The following is a 26500-nucleotide window of genomic DNA, read 5'->3' as shown; positions in this document are numbered from 1 at the left end:
TTGCCTTCTGTTCAACAGGTGTGCGATTTGTGGGCTACGAGTTGGCGATTTGTTCATAACATGTTTAACACAAGACGGCCAACAAAGGCCATTTCCAATAAGAAGGGCAAAGTGTTAATCTGGCGTGAGAGCAACACAAATATTGGGGAGGCGCTTCTCGGGTCTGCTATCTCGATGACCTTTTAATAGGCCATCCCCCGGGGGCCAGAAGATTATTTTTTATCGAGGGTTCGACGAGGAGCCTTTTCTCTTATGTAATTCTTGACTCTCTCTCTCTCTCTCTCTCTCTCTCTCTCTCTCTCTCTCTCTCTCTCTCTTCGGGCCTCTGTCATTTACCATCTGCTGGATCCAGTATGGGAGAAATCTTCTATATTCACACGCTTACTTCTTGTACTTGTGTTATATATCCATAAATATTATGAAGTAATGTTTATCAATATATTTTATGAAGTAATATTTATTTAATATATTTTATGAAGTAATGTTTATCCATATCTTTTATGAAGTCATATTTATCCATATATTTTATGGAGTAATCTTTATCCATATATTTTATGAAGTCATATTTATCCATATATTTTATGGAGTAATCTTTATCCATATATTTCATGAGTCAGGAAGTGTTACTATTTTATTGGGCCTGGTTTAAGCAAACGAGCTTGATTGGTGACCTGGTGACCTAAGTACATTTTAAACTCTAACCCTACGAAAGTCTGTGAGAATATAATGAAATTGCTTTGTAATTCTTAAGTTTTACATTCATTCAGTGAATGCAGAAGTCCCTGGAGTATTATGGAAATCGTGGGAATTATATATATTTTTATTGATGATATGCCTGGATTCTTCAAGGATAAGTCTAAGGATCACAGAATTAAATAGAAAGTTGAAAAGAAACAAAAAAAAAAAAGGTAAAGAGGAGAGAGAGAGAGAGAGAGAGTTTATAATGCCTATAGTTTAAAGTTAAGAAGACACAAAAATGGTAAAAATGAGAGAGAGAGAGAGATAGAGAGAGAGAGAGAGAGAGAGAGAAGAGAGAGAATAAGCTTATAAAGTTTAAAGTAAGAAGACAACCCAAAAAATTGGTAAAAATGAGAGAGAGAGAGAGGAGAGGAGAGAGAGAGAGAATTAATGCCTTAGTTTAGAGTTAAGAAAACACAAAAAATGGTAAAAAATGAGGAGAGAAGAGAAGGAGAGAGAAGGTGAGGGGAGAGAGAGAGAGAGAGAGAGAGAGAGGTTCCTTTCTCTCTCGGGGCCCTTTTCGGAGCAAGAAATGAAAAGTGAAGGAAATGTATGAAAGCCTTTCATCGCCAGCCTCCTCCTCCTCCTTCCATGACGTCAGCTGCGCGCTCCAGAAACCTTGGAGTTTACTCATAGCATCTTGTCCGCTCTTCCCCTTACCCCCCCCCTCCTCCCCCTTCCTCTCCCTCATACCCCCCCCCCCCCACCACAGATGCTTTCTTTCTCTGCCCGCCATAGTGGAATCATCTCCTCTTCTCTTTCTCACTTTTTTTTTCACGTGAATTTTCGTATCATGTTTACATTTTCTTTCTCTCTCTCTCTCCTTCATTTTCACTCCTTTTTTTTTGCTTCTTTACTTCGAACTATAGGCATTATATTGCTCTCTCTCTCTCTCTCTCTCTCTCCTCTCACTCATCCTTCTCTCTCTCTCGCTCTCTCTCTCCTCTCTCTCTCTCTCTCTCTCATCTTCACCATCCTGAGTTCCTCTTTTTATAAAACTGTAGACTTTATATTCTCTCTCTCTCTCTCTCTCTCTCTCTCTCTCTCTCTCTATTAGTTTCCTTTGAATTCTATGCTTCAAGTTATTATCTTCTCTTTATTTTCTACATTACCATTTTACGTCTCCCTCCTCCTCCTCCTCATCTTTAATTTCTCCCTCTCCGGCTCTCTCTCTCTCTCTCTCCACCAATTCTCCATGGCCATCACCCCCTCCTACCCCACCTCCAACACCCTCCGCCAAGACTCCCTCTCCCTCTCCCTCTCCCTCTCCCTCCCTCCTTCCTTCCTTCTCTCCCTCCCTTTTCTGTGCACATTGGAATCCCAAGTTGCATCCGCCAAGCACTGTGGTGGTCATGACCATACGTAATCACTTCTGGGGTGTTTGGTTGAGAGGGGAGGGGGGGGGGGGGGTTGTTGGTTGGAGGAGGAGTGGTTTGGAAGGGGTGTGTATCGCTACGTTTTTTTGTGTAGGGGGACGTAGACCCCCACCCCCCCACCAGGAGGGGGACAAGGATCCCTCTGCGATCTTGCGTACAAATGTGCTCAATACGGGAAAGTTGCGTCGTTTCCGCCGAGTTCCGCTGCAGAGCTGAGCTCTGCTGAGCTCAGCCGAGTTCTTGCTGTTGTCGTAGCAGCAGGAGTAGCGCTTTGATATTCCGTTCCCGCCGACGGTTTCGCAGCTAGCTTTCTTTTTGTATTTTTTATTTTTTCGTTATTTTTTTTTATTTTAGGGGGGTCTCATGTGTGTGTGTGGGTGTGTGTATTGTGTTTGTGAGAGAGAGAGAGAGAGAGAGAGAGAGAGAGAGAGAGAGAGAGAGAGAGAGAGGACTCAATTTGAATGAGTTGAATCGTGACTCACCCGTCTTGTTGTGTCATAGGTTTTATGTTTTCAATAGGCTTAGTGGTACTTTTGGCATTTTCCGTCAGAAGATGTTTAAAAGCATAAATGAGATGCTTAGAGGAATGTATGGCTAATAATGAATTGTAGAATTAGGTCATATATAATAACGAATGTATACGGTACAAAAATGAAGTAAATTATCCGGGCTTCACTTCTGGATCTACACCAATGTTGATCCTGTGGATTTGGGTGATTTAAATGCAAAAGTGGGTGACAGAGAAATGGCGTTATTGGTAGAAATGTAGTTCCCAGAAAATATGATAAATGTAGAGATACCTACACATATAAGCTTCAAAATGTTTAGTAAACGTGACAAGTGGATCATAGTGATTTGAAGATAGCTGGCGTTAGGTTGGTGAAAAGTTTGAGACTTACGAAGGGCTGGAAATGATGTGTAAGAGGTTCTGAAAAGAAAGACCTTCAAATTCCAGGTCTATAGAGGTCTGGGAAAGGAATAGTCTTCATATCTAGGAAGGACAGGAGTACGGGGCAGATGGAGGTGAATGGCAGTACGCAATGCCAATGGAAACTTGAGAATATTTTAACTCGTAGTAATCCACGAACTATTGGCCATGACATAACATATTGACTGTCAACACTCAGAGCTATATCTCGGTCCTATAGCCCAACGACGAACAGAACTCCCTTCGTGTAAAACCCTAAGTCTGAAGTTGGGGTCATGAACACGTCAGTGTCAGGGAAGATTAGTCAATACACGGGGGAAAGTTGATTGAATAATTGCGTGCACCTTCGCCTCTGATTCCCTGGACTTTTAAAAGAATTCTCGTACCTGCGGTGGTGTCAGGAGCAGTCATGGTCGGTGTTGCAAATCAGCCTCATAATAAGACGTTTAGTTGATTTGATTTGATCCCAATCTGCTTGTTATCTCTCAACAAACACTCTTCATTGGAGGTTTTCGACCTTCTGTTCCCACGAGAAGAGCTTTTGTTTATATTCCCCCTCAGTCACTGCCCTGGTTTCTCGTTGCTATTGCTGTTTTTGCTTGTCAAGTTTTCAACTTAACGTGTTCTTGAGGCTCTTGGCTGTTTCTTAGACACGTTAAGCTTAGGAATACCCCTTGAGAGATCTCTCCATGTTTATATTCGTTATGCTAAGAATACCACTGAGAGATATCTCCATGTTTCATTTCAATTAGTTAGCGAAGGGTAGGTATAAATGTTGTCAGGGCTTGACTGTGAGTAGTGGTGTACAGTTGTATATTTACTGAATAAGAGATAGAAATCTCTAAGTCTATACTGGCAGTGTTGAGAGATAGAAGTCTCTAATTCTACTGGCAGTGTTGAGAGATAAAAGTCTCTAATTCTACTGGCAGTGTTGAGAGATAGAAGTCTCTAATTCTACTGGCAGTGTTGAGAGATAGAAGTCTCTAATTTACTGGCAGTCGTTGAGGATAGAAGTCTCATTCTATGGCAGTGTTGAGGATAGAAGTCTCTAATTCTACTGGCAGTGTTGAGGATAGAAGTCTCTAATTCTACTGGCAGTGTTGGGAGATAGAAATCTCTTATTCTACTGGCAGTGTTGAGGATAGAAGTCTTTAATTCTACTGGCAGTGTTAAGAGATCGAAGTCTCTAATTCTACTGGCAGTGTTAAGAGATCGAAGTCTCTAATTCTACTGGCAGTGTTAAGAGATCGAAGTCTCTAATTCTACTGGCAGTGTTGAGAGATCGAAGTCTCTAATTCTACTGGCAGTGTTGAGAGATCGAAGTCTCTAATTCTACTGGCAGTGTTGAGATATCGAAGTCTTTAATTCTACTGGCAATGTTGAGAGATCGAAGTCTCTAATTCTACTGGCATTTGTTGAGAGATCGAAGTCTCTAATTCTACTGGCAGTGTTGAGAGATCGAAGTCTCTAATTCTACTGGCAGTGTTAAGAGATCGAAGTCTCTAATTCTACTGGCAGTGTTAAGAGATCGAAGTCTCTAATTCTACTGGCAGTGTTAAGAGATCGAAGTCTCTAATTCTACTGGCAGTGTTGAGATATCGAAGTCTTTAATTCTACTGGCAATGTTGAGAGATCGAAGTCTCTCATTCTACTGGCAATGTTGAGAGATCGAAGTCTCGCACTGAGAGATAAAAACCCAATGCTGTGGCAGAAGCAGTGGAAACTAGGAGATTGTGAAGTCTCTCTCACTTAGAACAGAAAAATATTCTTCTTTTATTGCCAAAACTGGAGTATCTAGAAATCTGTTCTAGAGACATCAGTTAGAGCATGGAATTCTGTTCTTCCAATGGTAACAGTCGAAAGCTGAAGTCTGTTCTATTTCCGGCAACTCTTGACAGATCGAAGGAGCTGTTACTTACCACAGGCAGCTTTAAGAAAAAGACACACACACACACATACATGACTTTCTCTTCCATTTTCCGAGAGACATTCTTGTGCATGGGAAGTAACGATTTTTTGAGATTTTTGGAGTTACGATTTTGAGTAGTCTGATGGAAATATGAAATTTTCCTAGTAGGAGCATTTTAAAAGTATACAAGTGCTACATAAAATTAGGAAATAAAAATAGGGAACAATGAGCTTTCTTGGGGTGCTCCAGGAATTATGTGTTTGGTGATATAATCGAAGAAAACTTCGGACAGTTTTTTATGTAAAATCGTCCTTCAGTTTTTTTAGAATTTCATATCACCTGCCTACAGAGTCTCCCCTTTGTCTTATAGTATACAAATTTATCATGCCAATCTCTTGTGAAATAACCCATTTTTCCCCACAAAATTTGAACAGTGATCTGTACAAATCAACGTGAACCTGTAGCTGACTTTAAGTCATACGTGTACATATTTAGGAATATTTTCTGTACTCAAAACTGGCAATTACTGATTTATGAAGCAAAGACCAAGAACGACAGATTAATGAAGATGGAGAGAGAGAAAGACAAAGAGAAATATATGAGAGAATCAAAACTCTTGACTGCCACTGGTGTCGTGAAGTGTTAAGACCCTGTGAACATTATCAGTGCTGGCGTAGTGACGCTGTTTAATCTTTTCAAGTGTCGTGCTGTGCATTGATCTTAAAATGTTGTAAGCAACAACAAAACTATTGTGGATTACAGTGTCAAGACAGCTATACAGAGTCTAGTGAGGGATTGTAGCCTTCTCTTTGTTGGTAAGTACCTCAAGATATTGTGGTATGCGCTTCAATCAGTGTTTATTGTCCTTCTGAAAAAAAATCCCATTTTTCACTGATTTTTACATTTTTTCTGCAGTGATTAAAAATTTTAGAACTCTGTATGTGAATATTTTGGAGTTAATGATTTTTTTTCTTTTGAGTTTACAAACTTAAACACGCAGTTTTTTTTTTTTTTTTTTTAGAGAAAGCTAAGGGTTTTTGCACGTGTGTATACTATCTCTTTACTTATCTCTTTCCCTTTCTATTGGAATATCTTTATAATTTTATATATATATATATATATATATATATATATATATATATATGTGTGTGTGTGTGTGTGTGTGTATATGTATGTATGTATGTATGCATGTGTGTATGTACATACATACATATATCCACATAGATATATGATACAGTATTATATAGATATATATATATATATATATATATATATATATATATATATGTATATAAAATATCAATACATTCATAACATATAACTGTCTGTGTTAGTTATATATGTGTATTATTGACATTCAGAATTATTCGTTCGTCAAGGAAGGTTTTATATTATTTTATTTCCTTTTTTGGGATTCTTCTAATACGTAAGCTATCCGTGTTTATGCTGCAAGAAAAATTACTATAATTAGTTACTCAAAAGTAAATATTCCTTGAAGTTTTCGTATTTATTCCCGTTCCTACTCTTGGCTGCTTTCTGAATGGGCCAAGTTTACAACTCTCACTTATTTATTATTATTATTATTATTATTATTATTTTTTTTTTTTTTTGCGCTATCACAGTCCTCCAATTCGACTGGGTGGTATTTATAGTGTGGGGTTCTGGGTTGCATCCTGCCTCCTTAGGAGTCCATCACTTTTCTTACTATGTGTGCCGTTTCTAGGATCACACTCTTCTGCATGAGTCCTGGAGCTACTTCAGCCTCTAGTTTTTCTAGATTCCTTTTCAGGGATCTTGGGATCGTGCCTAGTGCTCCTATGATTATGGGTACGATTTCCACTGGCATATCCCATATCCTTCTTATCTCTATTTCAGATCTTGATACCTTATCCATTTCCCTTTTCCCTTTCTTTCTCTTCAACTCTGGTGTCCCATGGTATTGCGACATCAATGAGTGATACTTTCTTCTTGACTTTGTCAATCAACGTCACGTCTGGTCTGATGGCACGTATCACCCTATCCGTTCTGATACCATAGTCTCAGAGGATCTTTGCCTGATCGTTTTCTATCACTCCTTCAGGTTGGTGCTCGTACCACTTATTACTGCAAGGTAGCTGATGTTTCTTGCACAGGCTCCAGTGGAGGGCTTTTGCCACTGAATCATGCCTCTTTTAGTACTGGTTCTGTGCAAGTGCCGGGCATTCACTTGCTATGTGGTTTATGGTTTCATTTTTCGTATTGCACTTCCTACATATGGGAGAGATGTTATTTCCGTCTATTGTTCTTTGAACATATCTTGTTCTTAGGGCCTGATCTTGTGCCGCTGTTATCATTCCTTCAGTTTCCTTCTTTAGCTCTCCCCTCTGTAGCCATTGCCACGTGTCATCGCTGGCTAGTTCTTTAGTCTGTCTCATGTATTGTCCGTGCATTGGTTTGTTGTGCCAGTCCTCTGTTCTGTCTGTCTTTCTCCTGTCTCTGTATATTTCCTGGGTCTTCGTCTACTTTTATTAGTCCTTCTTCCCATGCAACTCCTTAGCCCACTCGTCTTCACTGGTTTTCAGATATGCCCCAGTGCTCTGTTTTCGATGTTGACGCAGTCCTCTATACTTAGTAGCCCTCTCCCTCCTTCCTTTCGTGTTATGTATAGTCTGTCCGTATTTGCTCTTGGGTGTAGTGCTTTGTGTATTGTCATATGTTTCCTGGTTTTCTGATCTATGCTGCGGAGTTCTGCCTTCGTCCATTCCACTATTCCTGCGCTGTATCTGATTCTTGAGTATGTACCCGGCATCCATCTTCTGTAGTACTTTTGTCATGGGAATCATGGCTACTACGATTATTATTATTATTATTATTATTATTATTATTATATTATTATTATTATTATTATTATGTTTTAAAGATTATTCATAGTAGCAAGAGTCTTGAAATGGTGAAACATATCCACGGTTGTGTAAGCGTACAGATAGACTTAAAAGTAAATCTCTACAGAGAGATTTCTGGAATCTGTTCGATTCCCGTTTTCCAATTATCGAAAGGGAATCAAACAGATTCCAGGAAGCTCTCTGAAGAGATTTATTTTTAAAAAATATCTACTTATACATGTATAACTATGGATTTGTTTCATTATTATTATTATTATTATTATTATTATTATTATTATTATTATTATTATTATTATTATTATTTTGGAAGGAGACCCTTATTCAAACAAGTATTATTGAAAGATAATGCTGCATCAGCTGCATTATTAACTTGTGAATAGTCTTCTCTATTTTTCTAATAATTGCTTTCTCTCTGCTATTACAACTGGCAAGTGTCGGCGCATTACCCGCTTGTTGTAATAGCAGAGAGAAAACAATTAACATAAAGAAAAAGAGAGTACTATTTACAAGTTAAATGCAGCTGATGCAGCAATATTATTATTATTATTATTATTATTATTATTATTATTATTATTATTATTATTATTATTAGTATTAGTATTGTTATTATTATTTCCAGTCAAAACTTTTCAACCTGATTATATTTCGCCACGTCTGAGCAATATTTCAGTTCCAACATGCCCTAATCTTGACAAAATTTAACTTTTTTTATCATTATTAAGGCTGTTATTGCGGTGGCCGAACGGAAAATGGATAGACTTTATTATGTTTTTGAAAGAACAAGGCTGTATCTATTAATAGATGTAAATAGGACATGTGATAAATGGCCGTTGGACAGAGAGACAGATTACCTGTAAATCTTGGCCGGATTGTCGTTTCCAGCACGCTAGATCCGTTTGCTTTAGAGCGGATTTTGTTTCTTTTTTCAGAGCGACGTCTGTCTGGTGTCTGTCTGTCTTTTCTCTCTCTCTCTCTCTCTCTCTCTCTCTCTCTCTCTCTCTCTGGGGTAGGATTTCAGATCTTTTCGCTTTTCCGATTTAATCTTGAAAGTTTATGGGTCATTTTTAAACCAAAGTTGGGCGAGATTGTGTCCTTGGTAAAAGGTATTCAGTTTAGCAATTAATGACCCATTTATATATATATATATATATATATATATATATATATATATATATATATATATATATGTGTGTGTGTGTGTGTGTGTGTGTGTGTGTGTGTGTGTGTATTACCGTATGCTGGCTCTATTCACAAAATTGTGATTATTTACACATTTATTAGCAAAATACCCCCTCCACACTAACACGCTCTCTCTCTCTCTCTCTCTTCTTTAACTACCCTTTCCCCTCCCTCCCATCACCGCTTCTTCCTTCCTTCCTTTCCTTTTGCCTTTGCTGCCGGCCATCATCAACACCATCCCAGGAAAGAAAGAAAGAGAAGATACAGGAAGAAAGTAAAGAAGAAAGAAAAGAAAAAAAAAACATAAGTTTCCAATAGTCCTTTTCAAGAAAGAGAAGAGTCCGGCCATTTTTCCTCAAACTCTATTGTGCGAGGTGGTTGAACTAACTCTCTCTCTCTCTCTCTCTCTCTCTGGCTTCCTTCTCCCCCTCATTCCACATTCTCCTTACTCTCTCTCTCTCTCTCTCTCTCTCTCTCTCTCTCTCTCTCTCTCTCTCTCTCTCTCTGTAAATTCGTAATACAGTCCATCTGCGTTGCTTTTATTTCTGCATTTTAATCCTTCCTTTTCTCTTTCCCCCTTTCATTCATTCCTCATTCGAGATTATCTTTCCGCGACCCTTTTATTTATATCAATATTTTTTCAACAATTTCGACTAAAAATTTGAATATTTATTGGGAGTTTTTTCAAGCATCTAATACTTCATTGTCTCTCTATTGTTGTTTATTTGGTATTGCAGGTTTGCATATGAAAGTCTCTCACGAAATACGTACTGTTGAAGTGTAGCGTTGAATTCCTATTGAAAGGTCTGATTCCCATTTAAATGCCCGGTAGGGAGGTAGTGCATTACTGAAGGGTCTTTGTAGCGTCACTGTGGTCCCTATCTGCAACCTCTTTCTTTCCTTTTACTGCACCTCCGTTCACATTCTCTTTCTTCCATCTGACTTTCCACCCTTTCAAACTTTCTTACTATTAATTTTCCTTTCAGCGCTGAATGACCTCATAGGTCCTAGCGCTTGGCCTTTGGGCTATACTCTATATTCTATTCCATTCTCTCATTTAAATATATCTTTCACAAACAGTAACTTGGTATTTGCTTTTAGTTGCGTGTTTTGGTAAACGAAAGACGAAAAATAACTGCAGTTTGTTCTTGTGGTCGAAGTATCAAAGTGAATGACAATTTGTAAGTAGAAATGTAAAGAGTGATTGTTGAAATTGCCGATAAAAATGAATACAAGAAAACAGTTTAGAAGATACTGTGAATAGAATGTTGGAAAGTCAAACAGAAAAGGTTCAGGAAGGAGAGGGGGAGAGAGAGAGAGAATAAACGCCTTTGACCAAGCAAATTAGGAAGAGAAAAATGATGGAAATTCAAACAGGAAAGGCTCAGCAAGGAGAGAGAGAGAGAGAGAGAGAGAGAGAGAGAGAGAGAGAGAGAGAGAGAGAGAGAGAGAGAGAGAGAGAGGATGGGCGTGGCGCTCTCTCTTACTGGTCCAGAGAATTGGTGAGGAAAATGAGGATAGAGATGCAGACGGCACTCTCAGGAAATCTTTTACCTGCTGGAGTCTGTTGCATTTGAAGGTTACTTGAGGAAATGTTAGTTTCGAGTATTCTCTCTCTCTCTCTCTCTCTCTCTCTCTCTCTCTCTCTCTCTCTCTCTCTCTAATTCCACGAGGAAACTACCAATATTTAAGGGGTGGTTACTTGAGGAAATGTGAGATTTGAGCGCTGTTTCCCTCAGTCTTGAATAATTCCACAACGAGGAAGACAACAAATCTTTCTTGGGAAGTATTTTGGAGACTGACGGAGACAGTAATCTTTCTGGGAAGATTACCTAAGGAAAGGCGAGCTCCGAGTGCTATTCTCCGGGTTCAGTCTTTAATTCCACAACGAGGAAACAGCAGCAAATCATTCTTGGGGAGATGCCGGAAGCGGTGTGCCTTTGAATCGGTGGTCCCAAATATCAGATGCACTGAGCTCTCACTCGTATCCCTTCCCACAATAACCATTATGGCTTACGTTTTGCCATACAGTTTGTTTACTCTGAATCTGAAGGCTATTTGCGTTTATTTGATTGCAGTTATATTTTTTTTATTGGGGGGGAAGGGGGCTGGGGTTTTAAACAATAGGGTAATTCAGAGAGACTACTTTAAAATCAAAATTATTTAGCTTCGGTTTTATAGAATAATCTTCATATTAGGTCTGCTGTGGATTGATGCCCAGTTTGACAGTCACAGGATTGTCATTGATTTTCAGGTTAAAGCAGTTTTAACTGCTAATGAATATAAAAACAAAAATTAAGACATTTTTGTATGTTTTATCTTTTTGTTCAGCTCCTTTAAGGGTTATGGCATTGTAACTTATTCCAAAACTTATTTTTGTATATACTAATTTATTAATTTGTTATTTTTTCATTTTCTAATAGCTGATCTCTTCTTTCTGTATATCCTATTGATTTACGTTACCTCTTTCAAATAAACACCATGTTCTTTGGGAGCTTGGATTTCAAGTCAGTGGGCCCTGTGGTGGTCTTGTTCCTTACGAATAGGGTTCATCTTCTGAATAATAATAATAATAATAATAATAATAATAATAATAATAATATATGAAGGTAGGAGACCCTCTTCTTAAACATGTTTTGTTAAAGATGATGGCAGCATCAGTGGAATTGATTTTATATATGGTCTTTTCAATTCTTCTTATTATTCTCTTCTCATCAGGGACTGATATGTTGCTAAATCAGTCTGGCCGATGTTCATATCTTGGTTAAAGAAATGTTTTCTAAAAATACTAATTTATTGTTATGATAACAAAAAGTGGTTAACAAATCTTAGTAATGGAATTCCAACCAAGCGTTTCCCCATAAACCTGTATCATCGGTTCATTTTCAAGGAAAGGTGAGCGTGAACTGATTGGAATGGGGTCGTTCGGCGGTATTTATTGTGTCCCAGGTGCTCTTGTCTGATGGGCGCTGCGTTTTCATTGGCTGAACAGAGGATTAAGTCCCTGAGTCAAGCCGTCTTGCAGAGGTGGAAGCTCGCACTGCTCTTCGCGTGCGGACGCTGGAGACTGGGAGCATAGTATTGGGCAGGGGCACCTGATTGGTCCGTTCGAGCAGTGCGAGCTTCCACCTCTGCAAGACGGCTTGACTCAGGGACTTAATCCTCTGTTCAGTCAATGAAAACGCAGCGCCCATCAGACAGAGCACCTGGGACACAATAAATACCGCCGAACGACCCCATTCCAATCAGTTCACGCTCACCTTTCCTTGAAAATGAACCGATGATACGGTTGGAAACGTTGGAATTCCATTACTAAGATTTGTTAACCACTTTTGTTATCATAACAATAAATTAGTATTTTTAGAAAACATTTCTTTAACCAAGATATGAACATCGGCCAGCTATTAGCAAATATCAGCCCTGATGAGAAGAGAATAATAAGAAGAATTGAAAAGACCATATATAAAATCAATTCCACTGATGCTGCCATCATCTTTAACAAAATAATAATAATAATAATAACTTCCTGACTTTCAGCTTTCAAAGAATTCCCTTTTTTTTAAATAAAAAGTTTGTAACTGTCTAGAAAGTAATGAGCTTCCTTTGGAAAATCACGACCCAGCCGGCTCAACCCATAAATTCTCTTTGGAAAATATTGTGAAGTCTCTCTCTCTCTCTCTCTCTCTCTCTCTCTCTCTCTCTCTCTCTCTCTCTCTCTCTCTCTCTCTGGAGATTTCTTGTGACAACAGAAAACGGAACGTGTGACTTTGGATATATCATTGGACTTATTTTCGACAAATTTATTGTGAGATGAGGTTGTCTAGTTGGTGTTATATGATGATACATAAAAAATATTACTTATACTATGTGAACTCATATTGTTTATAGTGACAAGTAAAGTAAAACTATAAAATCATAGTAGATCACAGCACATCTATTTATTTTAATTTGTGTTTTTAATATACTATTCTGGTGTAGGATTAACGCCAAAAAATAATTGTGGAATTAGTAGAATGTAATTTTCAAATAGTGCATGATTTTAGATATGTATGATTAAGGCTATATACATTCTAGTTTAAGTAGTGTTTTGTTAATTATATATATTTATATATATAATATGTATATGTTACAGTTATTTATACCTATGTACACTTTATCCTCAATGTGTCCACCCAGATCCCATTTTCTTTCTCAGGCAATGCTTTACTTCCCGTTTTCTTTATTGTTTCAGTGATAGTATGTGACCTCGTTTATTGTAAATGTTTGTAAATAATTGACCTAAATTCGGTGGGTGGGTGCATTCATAATCACCAACAGCCTTTTTTTTCCAACAGAGTGCACCTTTAAGCAAGAATCTGTCTTTATGAAAAAATCTGTCCATAATCTTTAAGAGAGAATCTATCCATAAGAAAGAATCTGTCAGAATGAATCCTTGAGAAAGAATCTCTCCATAAGAATCCTTGAGAAAGAATCAATCCATAAGAATCCCTAAGAAAAAATCTATCCCTAAGAATCCTTGAGAAAGAATCTATCCATAAGAATCCTTAAGAAAGAATCAGTCCATAAGAATCCCTAAGAAAGAATCTATCCATCAGAGTCCTTAAGAAAGAAACAATCCATAAGAATCCCTAAGAAAGAATCTATCCATTAGAGTCCTTAAGATAGAATCAATCCATAAGAATCCTTAAGAAAGAATTTATCCATAAGAATCCTTAAGAAAGAATCATTCCATTAGAATCCTTAAGAAAGAATCTCTCCATAAGAATCCTGAAGAAAGAATCAATCCTGAATCCCCTATTTTCCTCACACCCGAATCCAGCCTCGGCTCCATTGAACCCCCAACCGAGAGAGTCGTCCTTTTTTTTTGTTTTCTCTCACTCTCGCCCTCTCTCTCTCTCTCTCTCCCTCGACGGACAGGGTCTGTGCCGCGGGGGGGGATCGGGCGAGGGCGAAGCTCAGCGCTTGGCGGCGTTGGAGGACACCAACGCCACCCTTCGGCAGCAGCTGGAGGATCTGGAAATCCTCACGAGGCAGCACCACACCCTCCGGAGACACGTCCAGGAGAAGGACCTCGAGTGTGTCACCCTCAAGGAGAAGCTCAAGCTCAAGAACGAACTCTGCCAGGATCTGGTGAGTGCTCAGGTCCTTTTTTTCTTTTACTTTTTCTTCTTTTTTAGTGTAAGGTTCTGTGTGTGTGTTTGTGTGTGTGAGAGAGAGAGAGAGAAGAGAGAGAGAGAGAGAGAGAGAGAGAGAGATATCTCTGGCGCGAAGACATGAGGACAACAGAACTGATACAGATATATAATAAGGCACTACTGATTTCTTGGAGAGAGAGAGAGAGAGAGAGAGAGAGAGAGAGAGAGAGAGATGTCTCTGGCGCGAAGACATGAGGACAACAGAATTGATACAGAAATATAATAAGGCACTACTGATTTCTTGGAGAGAGAGAGAGAGAGAGACATTGCTCATTATACATAGGGTAATGTTTTGGGTCAAAGTAAGATGAAGCATTGTTAATAACAAACAGATATGAACCGAACGTTAAACCTTCCTCACTTTTTGACCTGTGCCCACCTCGTGACCCTGTCTTCAGAGGGGTACACCAGTTCTGTACCCTTCAATTGCATGGCCAGTTGAGACTGTGTAGTGGCTGTTGCATAAGGCATACTGACGCATTACAGCAACCTGCACTTAATTTGGGATTTATGAAAAGAGATACATGTAAGCTAAAAGCCCATATTTATGCCCAATCTTTATCTTGTTACAAGAGAAAGTAGGTCTTGAGAAATGTTTTCTCATGTTTATCTTAAATTATTTCTCGTGTTTCTTATGATTTTAAAGTTTGTTTTTAGATATAGGAGGCCACGGTAGCTTACACGTTTTTTTATATATAGCCATTGTTTATGTTACTACCTGAAGGTGGTTCATTTTCTCATATTTATCTTAAATTATTTCTTGTGTTTCCTAAGATTTTAAAGTTTGTTTTTAGAGCTTACACGTTTTTTTTATTATTAGCCATTGTTTATGTTACTACCTGAAGGTGGTTCATTTAACGCCGTCAGTCGAACATCCATTTCCAGAGATGAACCATTCTGAATTTGATAACAGAGGAATTCATTGTTGATAATCCCTTTTTTTTTGTATGTCTTTAGAATTTCAGGGTATTATACCCACACTTTACTTTGCGGTCTACAAATACGGTCGCCTTATTAGGATACATTTTCCCTGTCTTCCTTTTCATAACATGCATAGTCACCTCACGCGGTACACTGTAGGCATTACTGAAGGTTCTTTGCAGCGTCCCTTTGATTCTTAGTTACAACCCCTTTCATTCCTTTGACTGTACCTTCATTCATATTCTCTTTCTTCCATCTATCTTTCCTCAACCGTCTTCTAAAAGTTGGTTTCCTCTGTTACACCTTCAAAACCTTTATTCTCAGTTTCCCCTTGAGCGCCGAATGACCTCACAGGTCCTTGCGCCTGGTCTTTAGCCTGAATTTTATATTCTGTTTTATAACATTAGTTTTAGATATATTTTTGGTTGTCCCCATTTCACCGGGAGTTATGAACACCGAACATCTTTATTTCGAAACTTGATATGGGCATAATTTTTGGTTTCCTTATTCTTTTATCCTCCCGAGAGATAACTTTGTAAGACTGTAATTTGAGATGGTGGTTGGGGGTGGGGGTGGGGGGACATTTTTTCTCCCCGAGATATTTATATTTGGCTTTACTTTAGTAAAAGGTGGGAGACCATATTTTCCCCCCCTCGAAAGTTCGGGAAAATTACCGAGAAACACTACTTAATTTGCAGGTGGTTTTTATCTTTTCCTCGAAGGTTGATGGTGTTTTGTTTCTTTGCGTTTGTTCTTGTTTACAATGAAAGTGAATTATTTTTGCATGATTTTAAATTACAGATCATTAACATTTTGTGATTTGCGAATGCCATTGCAATTCTAATTATAGAAGTAGATCGTCAAGAATGATCGAAATCACTACTGGAAAACGATAGTATTTTATGAAAGATCTCTCGTATACAAACTTGTTAACGTAAGAGGTAGAATTATTACTTTTTAAAATTACAAATCATTAACATTTTGTGATTTACGAATTCCATTGTAATTCTAATTATGGAAGCAAGTAGAACATCAAGAATTATAGAAATCACTGCTGTGAAACGATGGGGTTTAATGAAAGATCTCTCGTATAAAAACTTGTTAGCGCAAGAGGTGGAATTATTATTTTTCCAAAGACTTTTAAGTAACATACATTGAGCAGTTAGTAGGAGGGTAGTTTCATCGGTACACAACCCGCTGCGCGCTGTAGGCATTACTGTAGGATCTACACATCGTCCCTTTCTTTGGCCCCGTAAGGGGGTAGTGCCGACAGTGCAACTCATGCGGTGCAATTTAGGCAGTACTTTCATTCCTTTTACTGTACCTCCTTTCATATTATCTTTCTTCCATCTTACTTTCCACCCATACCTAACAATTGATTCATAGTGCAATTGCAAGGCTTTCCCCCTGTTACACCTTTCAAACCTTTTCACTGTCAATTTCTGTTTCAACGCTGAATGGCCTTAGTTGCCCCACTGTTTGGCATTATGCCTAAAATCTACAATCAATCAATCAATCAATCCCTTTGTTAGGTCTCTAGTTGCAACTCCTTTCGTCTCTGGTACTATACCTCCGTTTGTAATCTCTTTCTTCCATCTTACTTTCGACTCTCTCCTAACAATCGTTTATGGTGTTTCAAAATTTTCCTCCTGTTACACTTCTGAAACCTTCTTTACTCTCAATTTCCCTTTGAGCGCTGAATGACGTCATCATAGGTCCCACCAGAGCTCGGCCTTTGACTTAAATTTCATAGTCCAAATCCAGTACTGATTCTCGATGACGTATCTAAGAGCTGTTAAGTCTGGTGGTCTACGGAATAGTCTAATAAAATGTCAAGCCAAAGGTTTCCTACTGATAGACATCTTTTATTCCTTACACCTCAGAGGTACCGTTTTTCCTGGTAGTTTTATGGATGTCCGTGCTAGACTAAGCTTAAGGGAAGCTCTGTTGCTACCCTCTTTCTCGCGGATGTTGATGCTGGCATGAGTATTTGTGTACCACTTGTAAATCTGTACCTTTTATCGATTTTTGTTCGTATTAGGTATTAGAAAAATAGTAATTTTGATACGAATAGGTCATCATAGGTCCCACTAGTGCTAGGCCTCTGACCTAAATTTCCTGTTCCAATCCAATTCAGTATATGCAGAAATTGTTCTTCTCTCTCTCTCTCTCTCTCTCTCTCTCTCTCTCTCTAGACTGCTTGCAGCTCGAGTACTGTTACTTCTCCTTTAATAACATTGCCTTCACAAATTACCGACTATTACCTGCCGCCTTTGGCACCGAGGGACGCATCGCATTGATCTGTAGGCGTTCATCCGTTGCGTTTCTCGTCGCGAGATTGGTCGGTCCGTCTCTGCCGGAAGTATCGGCTTTGCGAAGTGCTCTGTTATCAAAGCTGTTGAGTAGGCTAATGGCGGCATGTTTTCTGTAATCAGAGTGAAGTAGGTTAATGGCTTACTACGTTTTTGTAAACGGTCTGTTGGCTCTCCTTGATCTCGAGAACAGTGCGAAATGTTTTTCATAATCTAAGTTAAGTAGGTTAAAGGCTTAATGCTTTTGTAATCAGAGTTAAGTAGGTTAAAAGCTTAATGTTTGTTTATCAAAATTAAGTAGATTAAAGGCTAAATGTTTTTGTAATCATAGTTAAGTACGTTAAAGGTTTAATGTTTTTTTAATCAACGTTAAGTAGGTTAAAGGCTTGATATTTTTTATAATCAAAGTTAACCAGGTTAAAGGCTTAATGTTTATGTAATCAAAGTTAAGCAGGTTGATCAAGTTAAATAGGTTAAGACTTAATGTTTTTGTAATCAAAGTTAAGTAGGTTAAAGGCTCAAATTTGTTTTTCAAAGTTAAGTAGGTTAAAGGCTAAATGTTTTTGTAATCACAGTTAAGCAGGTTAAAGGTTTAATGCTTTTGTAATCAAAGTTAAGTACGTTAAAGGTTTAATGTTATTTTAATCACCATTAAGTAGGTTAAAGGGTTAATATTTTTTAAATCAAAGTTAACCAGGTTAAAGGCTTAATGTTTATGTAATCAAAGTTAAGCAGGTTAAATGCTTATTGTTTTTGTAATCAAGTTAAATAGGTTAAAGGCTAAATGTTTTTGTAATCAAAGTTAAGCAGGTTAATGGCTTAATTCTTTTAGCCAGTTGATTGGATGTTCTTTTTCTGAAGAACAAAGCGAAATGGTTTTGTAATCAATGTTCTTATGTAGGTTAACAGCTGAATGATTTGTATACGATCGGTTGGATATGTTTGTTCTGAAGAACAATGCGAAATGTTTTTGCAATCAAAGTTGCTGAGTGGGGTAGTAGTATTGCAAATTTTCATTTTGTATATTTATTGTCTTGCCTAAAACAGTGCATTATTATAAATACATCGACGTGAAGTAAGAGATTTGTCATTGATATAAAACTCATCTTTAATTTTTCGTTGGTCCCATTGAATGTTTGACAAATATTTTTGCGTAATAGAAAATGTAGAGATGGGATTATTGGATTATGTCATAACCTTTGCCTCTTGTTTGTCAGCCATATAGATTCAGGTATATTTAATTATTTATTTATTTACTTATTTATTTGTTAATTATTTTTATTTTTTATTCGCTGGTCTCTTTCTGTATTTCCCACTACCTTCTGTTTCTTCCTTCTAATAAACACCATGATATTCTTTGGAAGCTCGAATTTCAAGTCAGTGGCCCCTTTGGCTTTGGTCCAATGAATAGGGTTCATCATCTGAATAATAATAATATTATTATTAATATTGTAGGGAGACCCTCTTTCAAACAAGTCTTATTGAAAGATATTGTTGCGTCAGCTGCATTCAACTTGTAAATAGTCTTCTCTATTTTTCTAATAATAGCTTTCTCTCTGCTACTACAACTGGCGAATATTGCGCCGATCTTACTCATCAGGAGGAATCAATTTCGGGGATATTGCTTAAAATTTATTTATTTGTTACAGTAAATGAACAAATAGATCAAAATATAAGTCGATCTAGTGGCCAACGTTTCTCTCGGTATCATCCGAGGATGATCACGATAGTGGGTCGGAGCAGACAATAATAATAATAATAATAATAATAATAATAATAATAATAATATTAATAATAATAATAAAAATAATAATAATAGGAAACCCTCTCGCTTTGTACTTTTAACGTAAACAGTTCGCAAGTCGTTGATTTTGTCTTTTACATAGTGTTTCAGTTTACTATATAATTGGGCATAATTGTTTACACAATAATAATTAATAATAATAATAGTATATTACCTGTTGCTAATATACGTTATGCAAAACACATTTCGATATTAAACGAGGCCAAAAGAATTACCACCTTCCGAAGGTGTAAATTGCCGCCAGGGTATTCACGCACACCTAATCATGAAGGCAGTCGATATACACCCGTGCTTCCTCTCCTCACCTGAGTGTGATTACCACCAGGTGAGACTCGTAAAAGGGTCGTTTTGTCTTCAGGTGATGGGCCCCATGTAAAATGGCCCTCCTTCCGTTTTTGCTTGCTTGGTCCTGGTCCTGGTTCTGTCTTTTTTCTTTTTTTTTTCACTAAAGAAAGGTTGGTTTGCTGGGAGCGTGGTCGTGAGTCAGAATGAGGAGGGCGATGGGAGGAGCAACTGGGTGATGTTTATGTATTAGGTTTATATGTGTATATATATATGTGTGTATATATGTGATATATATATATATATATATATATATATATATATATATGTATATGTATGTATATGTATGTACGTATATATAATGTAATATATATGTATATATATACATACATACACACACACACATTTATATATATATATATATATATAATATATATATATATATATATATATATATATATATATATATATATATATAAAGTTAACGTAATTCTTTTGAGCCCAGTAACGCAACTGTTCCTTTAAACTTAGTTTTTTTTTCTTAACTTTTTTGTTGTTAAATGAGAGTTGGGCAATTTTTTTTTTTTTTTTTTCTTTTTTTTTTTTTTTTACACCGGCGCTTGTTTTCGCTTGTAGCCGGTAACACACCCATGTGGGATCATTTTATCTTTCGTTTTCATATTTTCGAGTGGTTGGATAATTCAGTGGAGGGTAAGTTGGGTTTAGGTGGTTTGTTGTGAATTAGGATTACAAGTTTTTTTTCTTCTCTTTGCCTTCCAACTGTCGTGTGTTTTGTGTGGTTTTTCTTCGCCATCGTAAGATTGTCTTTGTTTTTCTTTCTCCCTATGTGACTGTCCCTTCGAACTGGGGCATACGAGTGTGTGTGTGTGTTATATATATATATATATAATATATATATATATATATATATATATATATATATATATATATATATATATATATAAAGCGAAGGAGGGATCTAGCCCCAACCATCATTTACAGCTATTGTTATTTTTATGAAGTTTAGTCATTTCGTGTTCCTCCTTGAGTGTACCCTTTTTGAAGTCTCGGCTTACTTTTGAAAATCTGCCTGTGAGAAGTGTTTATATAAGGGAGGTGTAAATGGTTGGTTAGAGGTGATACTCTTGGTTGGTCTAAGGTCCTGGAGATCTAGGATATATCTGAATATCAATCTTGTGAACCACAGCCTACGATATATTATTAGCTCTGGAATCGGGTCAACGCAGCAGACTATTAGACAAGTGAATTAGGTTCAGGTTGGGAAATTGGGGGGGAGAGATGGAGGGGGGTAATTATAAACAGTGGTTGACTGCATGAACCTATGTTTGAATGGAGGTCGGGAAATGGATTGATTTAGCCTTCATTAGCATAGCTTTGGGCTTTCTCTTTGGGCGACACCTCTTGGCTGGGTCGCTTTGTCTGATAATAGTAGGTCTTGAAACAATCTGCAATGTAGTATTTGGTTGTCAGGTCAATAAGCTATATGTGTATATATGTATATATATATATATATATATATATATATATATATATATAGATATATTAATATATTTATATATATAGATATATATATATATCTATATATATATATATATATATATATATATATTATATATATATCTTCTTCTTCTTCTTCTTCCCAGCTTTTTCCCATTTTTATATGGGGTCGCCGTTTCGGATGAGCCGTTTCCATCTATTTTCTATCTTGCACTTCTGCCTCATCAACCCTTCTTCATGTAAATCTCCTCTCCACAGTCCTTCCATCTCTTTCTTGGTCTCCCTCTCTTTCTTCTTCCTTGCACCTACCACTCCCATAGTATGTCTCCCAGCGTGGTCCTCATCTCTCCTCAACAGGTGTCCATACCATCTCAGCCTCCCCTCCTGCACTTTCTTTGATACTTCCACCACCTTAGTTGACCCCCTTATGTAGTCATTTCTGATCCTATCCACTCTTGTTACCCCAGACATCCACCTAAGCATTCTCATTTCTGCCACATCCATCTTCTGCTCTCTGCTTTTCTCATGCTTGCTGTTTCCAGTACCATACAGCATTGCTGTTCTTACCACCTCTTGTGAAATTTTCCTTTTAAACCTAAGCGGCACTCTTTTGTCACAAAGAACTCCCGAGGCCGCTCTCCAGTTGTTCCAGCCTGCCTGTACCCGATGTTTTACTTCTTCTTCCATACTTCCTCCAGCGTTAACAAAAGATCCCAAATACTTAAACTTATCAACTCTCCTTATTTGCTCTCCACCAAGCTGAATACTTTCTCTATCATCCCCTGCAGTGGTGGTACATATATTCTGTCTTGGATCTACTTATTCTCATTCCTCTGTCCTCCAGTACTTGTCTCCATCTTTCCAATTTCACTTCCAGATCTTCCCTGCTCTCTGCACACAGAACAATATCATCCGCATACAATATGTTCCATGGTACTGTCTACTTACTTACCTCTATTATAACATCCCATCACTATGTTAAAGATAAATGGGCTCAGAGCCGACCCCTGGTGTAATCCTACTCTCACCTCAAAACCTTCTGTCTCCCCAACCACCCTCGCTCCTCACTCTGGTAAATACATTCCGGTACATCTCTTGTATCAATAGCACATACTTCTCTGGCACCATCTTCTCCCTCAGGCTCCTCCATACCTCTTGTCTCGGGACTCTGTCATAAAGCCTTTTCAAGGTCAATGAAAATACCATATGTAGGTCCCTTTGTCTTTTCCCCGAATTTCTCCATTATTTGCCTCAGACAAAAATATACCATCTGTTGTTCCCCTTCCCTTCATAAATCCCATCTGCTCTTTACCTATTTGTACTTCTTCTCTCAGTCTAGCATCTATCATCCTTTCCAGTATCTTCAAAGTGTGGGACATCAATTTAATGCCCCTATAATTACCACACTCTTGGACATCGCCTTTCCCTTTCCTTTATTGGGATCAATATACTCCCACGCCACTCATTTGGTATCTTTTCCTGTTCAAGGATCTTTATCATAAGATCGTACAGTATATCCACTCCTTCATCTCCTAATGCTTTCCATGCCTCCACCGGGATCATGTCTGGTCCGGTTGCCTTCCCATTCTTCATCTTCTTCAGTGCATTTAGTACCTCTTGCCTAGAAAACCTCATTACCATGCCAATGTTCACTTGCCCATCCTCTCTTATTAGTCTATTATTTTCTTCATTTAACAACTGTTCGAAATATTCTTTCCATCTCTTCACATTGTCTTCCTCTTTCTAAGCACTACACCCTCTTGATTCTTTATTTGTTTGATGTGTGTTATATCTTTGGTGCTCTTATTTCTAGCCTTTGATAGCTTTCATCATCTTCTTTAATCCTTCCTTTGTCCCAGCTCATTATACACACATCATACGACTTTGCTTAGCTTGGGTCTACACCTTTTTCACCACCTTGTTTTTCTCTCTGTACCTATTTCTGTCTTCCACTGACTGTGACTCTTCCCATCTTTTCTTTGCTCCTTCTTATCTTTTACTACTTTCTCAATGTCTTCATCCCACCACCAACTATCCTTTTCTTCCCATATGATACCAGATGTCTCTCCTAGCAGCTCCTTTCCATGCCTTCTTATTACTGCTGCATTTCGTGCCCACCATTTTTGAACATCATTCAATCCCTATATCAATATCCTCCAAAACCCTCCTCTTAAACTCTCTCTTCTTATCCCCTTCCTTCTGTAATTCGTACCATTTAATTTTCCTTATCCCTTTAGCTTTGGTTTTTCTTTCCCTTTTCAACTTCAAGTCCATACATAGCAGCCTGTGTTGGGGGGCTACATGGTCGCCTGGAATAACTTTGCAGTTCTTGACCTCCACCAGATTTATCCTTTTATACAAGAAATAGTCTATCTGGGAGAATCTTCCCCCACTCCTATATGTTATTAGGTGTTCCCTTTTCTTCTCAAAAAATGTGTTTACTATTGCCATGTCGAATGACACAGCAAAGTCCACTACACTCTCTCCTTCTGGGTTTCTCTCCCCAATTCCATGGCCCCCATGCACCCGCCCAGTCGCCTCATTTTCACTTCCGACAATGCCATTCAAATCTGCCCCAACTATCACCCTCTCATGCTCTTCCAGTTCTTGCATTATTCCATCCATGTCTCTCCAGAAATTTCCCTTCTCTTCTTCTGTGCAACCAACTTGTGGTGCATATGCGCTTATAATATTCAGAATCTCTCCTCCATAACATATCTTCAATCTGATGATACGGTCATTCTTTCTATGCACTTCTATTACCGAGTTCTTTAGTTCACTAGACAGTACTATGCCAACTCCATTCTACCTTGTTTATTTGCTCCACTATAATATAGCTTATATCCATCTCCCAACTCTTTAGCTTTATTTCCTTTCCACCGCGTTTCTTGCACACACACAACATCTACTTTCTTTTCTCTCATCAAGTCAGCCAATTCTCTACCTCTCCCAGTCATGGACCAACATTTAGCTGACATACTCTGAACCCAATGTGAGCTCGCTTCTTTAGCTGCACCCGCTCCTGATGCAGTAGCCCTCGCCTTACCACAGAGTTAGGGCGATGTCTCTGTGCGTCGTTTACGGAGTACGCCCTAGCATTACCTCTTTCCATATTTCGGCTCATTCCAGTTTTTGGTTTTGGCACAGATTTTTACAGCCGGATGCCCTTCCTGACACCAACCCTCCCTATTTATCCGGGCTTGGGACCGGCACCCATAAGGACTTGGTTGCCCCCCCAGGTGGGGGGGCAAACCAACCATCCTTATATATATATATATATATATATATATATATATATATATATATATATATATATGCAATTGTAATAGCCACTATGCACTCTTAACTTCTTGAATTCTTTGCTTGTTGGGGGTGGGGGTGGGGGACAGTTGTCACTGCAAAAGCCTGAAGATCCAGGTTCAAAGAAATTTGAAGAAATTGTGATGTCCCATAATCACAAAGAGGTCATGTTGCCGACCTGACCACGGCAACGTGACCTCTTTGTGATTATAGGACCTAAGTTCGTTTCCCGGTACCAGACATCACAATTTCTTGAAATTTTCTTTGAACTTGGATCTTCAGGCTTTTTAGTGATCAGCGTATCCATAAAAACAGCAAAGAATTCAAGATGTTAAGAGGACATTGTGGCTATTACAATTGCATATGTATCTGGTAAAGAAGTGACCAGTAGATTCTACATATGTATATGTATATATATATATATATATATATATATATATACATACATATACATACATACATACATACACACATAATAATTTTTTTATGTATTAATAATGCTAGTACTTCGTATATACCTGTGCTCGTATTTTTCCTCGTAGATAAATTCATTTCGTCGAAGAAAACTCTCTCTCTCTCTCTCTCTCTCTCTCTCTCTCTCTCTCTCTCTCTCTCTCTCTCTCTCTCTCATTAGATGCTTAATCATTTTAGTCGAAGAAAGCTGCATGATAAATGTTAACCAATACATTTGCATTAAACGCCTTCTAACTTAAACCTTACTATTTTAAACGTGAATGTTCAATCGAAAATTAAATGAAACCACCAGAAGTATCTCCAGGAATGCGGCAGTTTTGTCTTTTCTATTAGAAAATAACAAAGATGACCAACACTTACCACTTAAATCAATGGAATAAGTTAAACATGTGCACAGACACAGATCAACAACTTGGTAATATTAACTGCGAATCTGTTTTTATTGCAGAGATATTGTAAGTTTGGGACGACACGAGTTCCAACAGGACTTATAGGTCGTAAGTTCGAAAGAGAAGTGGGTCTTGTAAATATGAAGAAATGCGTCAGTTTTATCGTATATCTCTTAGGAATACATGGACTTTGACCACGATATAAGATGCAAGTTTTAGTATGCATCGTAAAGTGTCTTGGCTGCCTGCTCCTCTCAGGAGAAAGTATAAAAGGACATTTTTAGAGTATTACCTCTCCAGTAAAGCTTATGTAATATAGTCTCGATAGAATATAAAGGAGAGACAGTCTGCAAAATATTAGATTGTTTATATTTTTTGAGATGGGAGTCTAGACAGTTTATATATATCACCAACTATAACTGGATTGAAGTGCAAACCAGGAAATAGGTATATTTTGGCCCAGTAATGAAGCCACTTAGTGTAAGTAAGAAAGTAAGAATAATGACAGTATTGAGTTGTCTTGTAAAATGTCTTACAGACTAATTTTCAAAGGTGAATGAAGATTAATTAGGAAAAATGATTGGCAGAGTCTTTACACTTAATTTTTCAGCCAATTAAAATAGGTCTAAATTATAACACATACAATTAGAGCATATATACAGGCATAGTGGGGTTTCGTCGTAATTATTTTAAGTAAAAAGAATCAAATAGATAGAATAGAAAAGCCGTTTAAATAGAAATTTTTAAAATTTTGTATGTTCAAATAATATAAGATTAACTTGGATAAATTGCATTTTAGATGTCTGTAAAAAAAAAAAAATATTGTGCCGGCTTTATCTGTCCGTTCGCCCTCAGATCTTAAAAACTACTGAGGCTAGAGGGCTGCTAATTATTATGTTTATCACCCACCCTCCAATCATCAATCATACCAAATTGCAGCCCTTTAGTCTCAGTAGTTTTTATTCTATTTAAGATTAAATTTAGCCGTAACGCACTTCTGGCAGCGCTATAGGTACCAACAACATATTCCACCACCGGACCGTGGCTGAGTTTCATGGGCCGTGGCTGAGTCCACCACCGGATAGCAAACTCTGTTGCGCCTTAGAAACTTCGGCGCATTTTTTACTTGTTTATTGTAGTTTTGTATAATTTTGTATAACAAGATGTCGTCACCAAATACTATTATCAAAAATTAGCTTAGCGCCTCAGTGGCGTGCTCGGTATGATGTTGGCGTGCCACCTCGGTGGCCGCGAGTTCGATTCACGGGCATTCCATTCAGGTGTTAGAGATAT

General features: G+C 37.8%; 1 protein-coding gene across 1 annotated transcript in view; it reads left to right on the top strand.

Moving 5' to 3' along the window:
- The window catches only part of LOC135210214 (uncharacterized), a 462528-nt gene that overhangs the window by 144321 nt on the left and 291707 nt on the right, over positions 1-26500 (top strand). Inside the window, exon 6 of the mRNA XM_064243050.1 lies at positions 13930-14142. Coding sequence (XP_064099120.1) covers positions 13930-14142 — 213 coding nt within the window. The remainder of the gene's footprint in view (positions 1-13929; positions 14143-26500) is intronic.

The sequence above is a fragment of the Macrobrachium nipponense genome, chromosome 39 (assembly GCF_015104395.2).
Source record: "Macrobrachium nipponense isolate FS-2020 chromosome 39, ASM1510439v2, whole genome shotgun sequence".
NCBI classification, from domain to species: domain Eukaryota; kingdom Metazoa; phylum Arthropoda; class Malacostraca; order Decapoda; family Palaemonidae; genus Macrobrachium; species Macrobrachium nipponense.
This window is presented reverse-complemented; position numbering and strand designations above follow the sequence as displayed.